Source organism: Pan troglodytes, chromosome 1, assembly GCF_028858775.2.
Source record: "Pan troglodytes isolate AG18354 chromosome 1, NHGRI_mPanTro3-v2.0_pri, whole genome shotgun sequence".
Classification (NCBI taxonomy): Eukaryota; Metazoa; Chordata; class Mammalia; order Primates; family Hominidae; genus Pan; species Pan troglodytes.
The window spans coordinates 136,758,496-136,766,669 of record NC_072398.2 but is presented as its reverse complement, the minus strand read 5'-3'; the positions used below and the strand labels follow the sequence as shown (position 1 = coordinate 136,766,669).

The 8,174-nt window shown below is 42.4% G+C and overlaps 1 protein-coding gene across 8 annotated transcripts in view; it reads left to right on the top strand.

The window, feature by feature from the left end:
- The first annotated feature begins 5,284 nt into the window (after window positions 1-5,284).
- The window catches only part of ABCD3 (ATP binding cassette subfamily D member 3), a 100,544-nt gene continuing 97,654 nt past the window's right edge, over window positions 5,285-8,174 (top strand). Inside the window, exons 1-2 of one of the 8 annotated variants that reach the window (XM_063799475.1) lie at window positions 5,887-6,208; window positions 6,333-6,494. Coding sequence is in view for 5 of the 8 variants with exons in the window: in XM_016922715.3 (XP_016778204.1) it covers window positions 5,509-5,618 (110 nt within the window). In the remaining 3 variants the exon portion in view is untranslated. Of the gene's footprint in view, window positions 5,619-5,882; window positions 6,495-8,174 lie in introns of those variants that run through there. The other 7 variants (XM_016922715.3, XM_016922737.3, XM_016922748.3 and 4 more) reach the window with 7 other exon arrangements.

Here is an 8,174-nt window from a genome sequence, read left to right as displayed (position 1 = left end):
TTATGTGTAAAAATAAGTGCAGTTTTCCCTTACAGTTTTCTTTCTACCCTGTTTACAGGTTGTTTTTAATCACAAAAAAAGTTTAAGTTGTGAAATTTATTTATTTATTTTTTCTATGGCTTCTGGATTTTAATACCTAGAAAGGTCTTCCCCATGCCAAGATTATAAGATAAATGTATCATAAAAAATTCTTCCATCTTTTCTTCTAATATTTTTATGGTATCTTTTTTTTTCCTTTTAAAAAATTCATTCTTTGAGCAATTTTGAATTTATCCTTTTTATTTTATTTGGAGTATGAGGTACGTATTCAATTTTTTTTTCAGATTATGTAGGATTAAAGAAAAATAAGATTTGGCTCTTTCCCTCATGATAGTTACTGCAATTTAAATAAATAAACACTACGGGAGCTCTGGCAGAAGCCTGAACAGGATGCAATGCGGACACAGTTGGGAGGAAAAGGGAGTACACTCCTCTTTGGGACCCTGATCTAGTGAGACAGGACTATCTGAGTCTATCAGAAAGTCTAGTAGTGGTGAACCTCAAAAAGGAAGAGGTTGAGATCTCAATCTCTTTCCTCCCAGGAGGCTCTCCTATGCAAACTTCCCCAATGCCAGCTTGGGCTAACTACGGCTATTTGAAGAAACAGCCTTGTCAGGATGTCCTTTCCTTGGTGCAGTTGGGTACCTATTCTCCTTCCATTTCTAATTGGTAAGAGGGGCTTTTCAAGTGACTCTTTTCTGAGCAAAGATGATTTGTTCTCAGTGACTTGAGGTATTTACCTTTCCAGAGAAATGATTGGCAGGTCTCTAAAAAAAATTTAAGATCTGCCTCCCCAGACACCCTACTACATATTAATAGAATTATATATGAAACAGTAGTAGTACAAAGAAGATAATAATTAACTTGGCAATGGGGTGAAGGGGTTAGGGGGGACTGGTCACAGATGACTGTTCAGAGTAGGAGACCATGAACGCTTTATTTTAAAGGATAAACTGAGTTGAACGTGAGGATGTTAGGGTAGGAAGGGATTCAGGTAGAAGGAATAGGATATTCAAGGGAAGACTACAGAAGTGAATAGCAGGCATCTATCTCCTGGGGTAGGGGTAGAATATATCTGTAGGAGGGGAGAAGTGCCAAGATAGGAGTTAGAGAGGTAGGCAGAGCTTATATCATCACTGGGTTTGTGTGAGATGCTAAGGCTATTGCAGTTTATCTTGGTGATGAGAAACTAGTAAGGAATTTGTTTGCATCTCATTACCTTTCCTGATGAGCATGTACCACTTCTGTGTCTCCGACCTTGGGTAAACAGTATCACCCTCTTAGACACTCAGCCAGGCAATATCAGAATCAATGTAAAAATTTTCTTCCTATGAATTAATTATTTCACCTATTTCCATTTTATGTGAATCCACAAAGTCATTTTCTTCCTATTTGATCTGTGCTGCCCTGACTCACATGGTCACTACCATTTACCTAGACTATTTCATGTGTTCAAACTGGTCCCTCTGCTTGATGGTTCCTCCTTCAGCCCACTCTACACACTGCCACTAGCATGATCTTTCTTAAATAAATCCTGAGGTCACTACTCTCTCCCCAGTCCTGCAATACACCTTTCTACATGCAGAATAAAAATCCTACCCGGTTGGCTTGGTGTTTCAGACCCTCCACAAATTGACTTCAGTTAAACATTGCAAACTTTTCTCTCATTTCACATGCCTCCCTCAGCCTCCATCCACATCGGACTTAATCACCTTCCCCAATCTGCTTCGGTCTCTGCATCTTTGCTCCTGTTGTATCTTCTTCGGAATCCTCTTTTTTCCATCTGTTTTTCAAGGTTTGGTTCAAATCACAGTGGCTGCATAATAAATTACCCCCAAATTTAGTGACTGAATACAATAAACACATTACCTTCCACAGTTTCTACGAGTCAGGAATTTAGCAGCATCTTGGCTGAGCTGTCTGGTTTGAGATTATTCATGAGGTTGCAGTCACCTGAAGGCTTGACTGAGAATGGAGGATCTGCTTCCAAGATGGCCCACTCCCATGGCTAGCAAGCTGGTCTGGCTCCTGGTGGGAGGCCTCAGTTCCTCTCCAGGGCACTTTGAGTGCTCTCTGTGGCAGCTGGCTTCCCCAAGAGCAAGCAATCCAAGACACCAAGGCAGAAGCCACAGTGCCTTTTATAATCTGGCCTTTGAAGTCACATAGCATCACCTTCATTATACTCTTTTGGTTACAAAACTCAGCTCTGATGTGAGGGAAATTCCACGAGGGCATAAATATTAGGACACCATGATCACCAGGGACAATCTTGGAGGCTGGCTAACACAACATTTCTTCCAGAGGCTTTCTAGATTCACTAACTTCCTATGCCCTGCCTACCTGTTCTCAGTAGCTCAAATTCTTTAAAAATCAGAGCTCTTGGAGATCTCCCCCATAAAATCACATTTTCTGTTTTTCTTTATTATTTAATATTATGAAGTGTGAACTTGCAAAATTGCATTGTTAATTATCAAAGGACATAGTGCTGAGGAATTTTGTTCTCTAATATCCTAGACTGTTAGAAAGTTTGTTGTTCTGAGATTCTATCAGTGAGAACAGAACATCCCTTTCTTGCCTGGCAGATTTGAACTCTTTGAGTCACTTTGAGTTACAGAAGCAGTCTCCATTTCCAGTGCAGAAGTTCAGATAAGGGATTTTCAGACACAATATTCTACATTAATCTTAAATGTATGTTTCTAAGAACTAGAATCTTGAATCTGCTTCTCAGCCCAGGTTTGATATTACATACAGATCTGATTTGCTTTAGGCCTATCAAGCACTGCTTTATTTAGATTTTACCTAAACTCCTCTCTTTCTCTAAAAACTATAATGACTCCTTTTTTTTTTTTTGAGACATGGCCACAATTCCTCTGCTGTATAGTATCTTTTGCTGTAGCAAATTAATAAACTTAATGGGTTACAGATTTGGTCCTGGTGATTTTTGTCAGATGGGCTTTATCAATAGCTAAAATTATTTGAGCTCGAATAACTAGTGTAATTTTTTAGAATCTCCCATGCTTCTTGAACAAGGATAACTTTTAGAATGTTTTGTCAATGGATCATTTCTATCTTCCCTCTGACTGTTTTGAAATCTATTTTCTAGACTGTTTTTGACTAATCTTGCTTGTACTTCCTTCACTGTTACAAACTCTAAGATGATACCGTTACTTTCTCACAAGGTTCCCAACTCTTTTCTAGCACTTTTTTACTGAATTAGTAATTTCCTCTTTTGTCCTCCTGAGTGACTCCTGCGGTCCTTTAGAATTTAGCTACAGAATCACCTTTGTCAAGCCTTAAGCCTTTATTGAAAGCATTAGACAAAACTAAATATTTTCATGTTTGTGTTCTCATAGCACCTTGTTCATATCTCTAATATAGTACTTACCACATTTATACTTGATTTCTTTTACATGTTTTTCTTCTCTAACAGCCTCTGGAGAATATGATCTCCATGATCTGTTCATCCTTGTGTTATCTGTGCCAGGCATACTTAATTACGTAAATTATGTGAGGTCGTTGGGGCTCACAACACAATACTCCAAAATGAAGGTCTCAGTAGCAAAAGTTCTCTGCCCTACTCTGGCCCTCCTGTCTCTCAGTCCTGTATTTCCCTAGGCTAGCCATAGATATTAGGATCCCTATTCCTCAAGACAAGATGTAGAAACCAGAACCTCTATCCCCTAAAGCCAGCCATAAAAGCCTAAACATATTTTGCTAGTTTTCCCTCCCCCTTTTTCTGTAAAATCTGGCCATAAAGAAATTATCTGACCTGCCTTTTTTGACTGTAGGCCGTAAGAGCTCCATTCCATTCCTGCCCTATACCCAGAAGGAAGGAATGGTGCTCAGAAGGCCAAGAAGAATCTAGACGGGCCTTGCTGGGTGTCCTCACTCAGTCTATTAGCATTAGATTATACCATTTTTGTCCAATCACATTTCTACATAGCTGTCCATACTTTGTTGAACCTAAACACAAAAATGGACAATTTTCCACGTATCTTTGGGTCTCCATTCTGAACGCTCCCATGTATACACATTAAATTTGTATGCCTTTTCTCCTATTAATTTTTTCTTCTATTAATCTGCCTTATGTCAGCGGTTTTCAGTTAACTTTCAGAGGGCCAAGACCCTTTGCCCCTCCAGGTAATGAAAATGTCCACATGACAAATAGTGAATTAGTAGGAGCTTCAGTTCTGCATAATTTAGAATTCACTGTTGAGCACCTCTATACGCATGCTATTATTGTACCTCGTCTTTGTGATCCTCATAACCTGTATTAGGCAACGGCTCATGTATATTGAGAAAACACCTAGGGCACAGCACCACTACTTTGTAGGCTACTTTAATATGTATGTGCATTATGCGAGGTTTTATGAGCTTATTTTCTGACACACTTGCTTTTCTCCAGTTTCCTCAGCTGAAAACAGCGATTCACTGTTACTGTATATATGCTAGGCTCAATGCTGGCGATAACAATTCCTGCAACATAGGGTCAGACAGGAGAAGAATGTTGTAATCTGCAAAGCCCTTCTGATTCTGGGAGTGAGGCCAGCATTAACACAACGCACGATTGTTACTTCTGAATGTCCCTTTGCAAAGAACAGTGTTTCTCAAACTTTTTTCTGACCAGATCTGCATAAATACATTTTACATCGCCGGTGGCGATACATACGTGCAAAACACTGAAATCGAAATTTCTCTAAACAACTCCTTTACTACGTGATGTACTGTGAAACTTTTCTATTTTGTTCTATTCTCAATTTTATTAAAAACGGAGGGTGATGATCCCGATCTACCAAACCAATTTCACAATGCGCTAGAGATTATAACCCGCGGTTTGGAAAATACTGGCTTGGAAAAAGCTCTTTGATCTGTGTCATTCTCCTCACATCTCCCTACACCTCTGCGGAGTTCCGATTGTTTGGTTTCGTCCTGATAATCACTGTGCTGTGTTTTCCCTACACGCTCTGTGACGGGGCCGTCCGCCTCCTTCCTGGGCTCCTTTAAGAGGGTGGTAACGGTACATCACCGCGGGAGTGGAGAGGCAGGGCCCACTAGGTCCTCGCTGCAGGCCAGGCCCGCTCATCCAGTTATTGTGAAAGCCGGGGTGTGCGCGCGAAGAGTGGGAGGGTAGGGGTGAGGCAGGGGCAGCACTGACGCCTCGCAGGGCTGAGTAGCAACAGCTCCTCCGCGCCGCGTTTCCGGAGACTCTGAAGGAGTCCGCGCGTGCGCAGAGCGCGTCCCGGGAACTGTTCCGCCCACGGAGGCTGCCGAGCGCGCTCCCGCCGAGCCAAAGTACAAAGTGGGCTCCAGAGCGCGGGCGGCGCGGCGGCGCGAGCCAGGGGGCGGTCCTGCGCGGCCGGCCCCGCCCTCTGCTCTCCTCCCAGTCTCCCCCGCGCTTCGTGCAGTAAGGTAGCCGCTGCCGCCGCCGCCGCCGCGTCCCCTCGCCGGCTCGCTGGTACCGGCAGTGCCATGGCGGCCTTCAGCAAGTACTTGACGGCGCGAAACTCCTCGCTGGCTGGTGCCGCGTTCCTGCTGCTCTGCCTGCTCCACAAGCGGCGCCGCGCCCTCGGCCTGCACGGGTAAGAAGGCCCGTAGCCGTGCAGCCTTCCCGGGCCGGAGCGGGCGCTCCCCGCGCCCTCTCTCTCCCCACCCGGCCGACAGGTCTCTTTGCCCGACGGGGTCGGGCGGAGAGAGGGCCGACCGCGACTGCCGTGGGGCTTCAGTGTCAGGGTGTCCGCGAGTCCCCGCCACGACGGCGTCGGTCCCAGCTGGCCTGTTCGGCGACCTCGCTCCACCCCGGGAGTGCGAATTCTTCTTCTGCGCCCGCGGGCGAACCGGCGCCCAGCCAGCACTCAGGCAGCGGCCTCCAGTTGGGGGTGGGAGGGGGACGCGGTGTGTCCCCCACCCCCTTCCCTACATCACCCCCTTCTGTGTCAACTTTCTGGGTGTGTTCTGGTTTTGCCATCTCATCTCCAGACGGTGAAGGATTTGTTTTGGGGATGTGGATGTGTGATTGAGGATGGGGATTGGATTCGCCAGGCTGGAGGCTGGTGTCTAAGTCACTTGGACGAGGTTTGGCTCGATTCCCGACTAACTGCTGTTGAAAGTCGCGAGGGTGGCTTCTATGAAACTATTCCCGGTCCACTTGGCAGGATTGCCGTCTAAAGTGGTGAGCCCTTGGAGTCGGTGAACCCTTTGGTCGGTGAACATTTGGTCGATGGCATTTCATCCGGAAAGGCTGGATCGGTTCTGTCGGACTTACAGGGAAATGTTTTCCTTCCTGGGCTCTGTAGGTGAAAGATGAGAGTGTGGTTTAGGTGAGGATCAAGCTCCTTTTTAATGACACGCCACTGCTTCCACCGCGGGAGAATTTCAGTGCTTAGATTTAACTTTGGGAGGTTATCAGTTCAGAAAAAGGAAAAAAGAGAGAGCTGAATTACGGTTGCGACATACAGGTATGTATGTCACATACATGCAATTTTTATTTGCTGGACAAGTGAAAGAGAAAAGGCTACTTCCCAAGCATTCTTGCCAGTCATTGAATATTTCGTATTAAATCTTGACATACTACTTTCATGAATTTTATTTCATTCATTCCTCTGACCATGTACTGTTGCCTCCCGTGTTTGATTTGCCTACAATATCTAATTAGTAGTAAAATTTGGACTAAAACACAAATAGACTTCTAGTTTATAGTACCCTTTCCATTAAGTTCTTTCTAGCCGCCTTCTGTTTTTATCTTACTAGAGTCTGAAGTGATGATCTTTCTTTTCCTTCCTAAATCCATTTAACAGAGTTGAAAATGATTTGCAGCATAGTCTGGGCAATACAGCGCTTACTCATTTTTCTTCTATTCAGTTTGCTTTTAAAAGGATTAATTTGGGAAAATAAAAAGCAAGTTTTTCTGTTGGTTTGTATGAACTCCCAGTTGCAAATAGAAGTTACCTGTTACCTGGGAACATGCCAGTAGAAAGAAGATGTAAGGTCCTTTAACTTGAATTCTGTTTTTGCAAAGAAGTGTTTCAGGGCATAGAACAGGTGTTTTAATATGGAGGAGGGGACTCGAGGACAGCCCTACAAGTTCTGGATTACTTTTATGATTATATGTATATGTGATATAGTATCACATACATGCCACATACATATAGTACACATAGAGCTTGAAGAATTTTTACAAGTAGAACACACCCGTGTAATCAGCACCCAGATCAAGAAACAGAACATTATCAGCACCCCAGAAATTCTCCTCATGCCCCCATCCAGTCACAGTCCACCTAACTACTAAACCAGTTTATAAAACCATAGATTATTGGTAAGGGAAATTTTAAACAGAATCTAATGGGAAATAGTAGCGATAGAAGTAAAATAATATAATAGAATTTGCCTTATTAAATAATTTTAGCTGCTCATTTGCCATTGTAAAATGCCTAAAAAAAATTTTTTTTGAGAAATGTTGTGAGCTTTTGTGGGGATTAAATTCTTTAGCAGGAGATGTACTGAACAAAAGATTATTATTAGTCTTTTGCATTGGGATGAGTGGGGAAAATCTCTATTTTACACAGTATTTTGTTGGAGGAGATTGCAGATTCTGAGCAGATAATCATGAAGTTTAAATTGTTGAGATGAAATGATTGAACTATTTTGAAACCATTAAAAATGGTATTGAGTGTATTTTTGTAGATATTGTACTTCCAGAAGCTTACCAATATCTTTTAGTCACCACCTTTGGTATCACAGTTTGAAGATTAGAAGATTCTAACTTTATATTTGAGTGGCCTTTTGAATATCTTTGGTAACAGAACTAATTAATTTTAATATCTGGTGCTTAATTAAGGAAACTGGCTACTTGGCCTTCTTTTGTCTATGTTGTTAATAGTAGGTTGGTTTTAGAATATATATTCCCTTAGAATTGGATAGGTAATAGAGCTAGTAAAATCACTTTAAAAGTTACAGTGTAACATTATTCCAAACATTAGGAGAATGAGTAATTAAATGTTCTGGGTTACTTTTAATTTTTGTTAATGTAATTTTTTTCACTCAGTTAAATCTCATATATATGTGTGTGTGTTTCTGACCTTTTATTGTGGAAAATTTCACACATATAAAAAATAAATAGAATAATACAAGGATTGCCC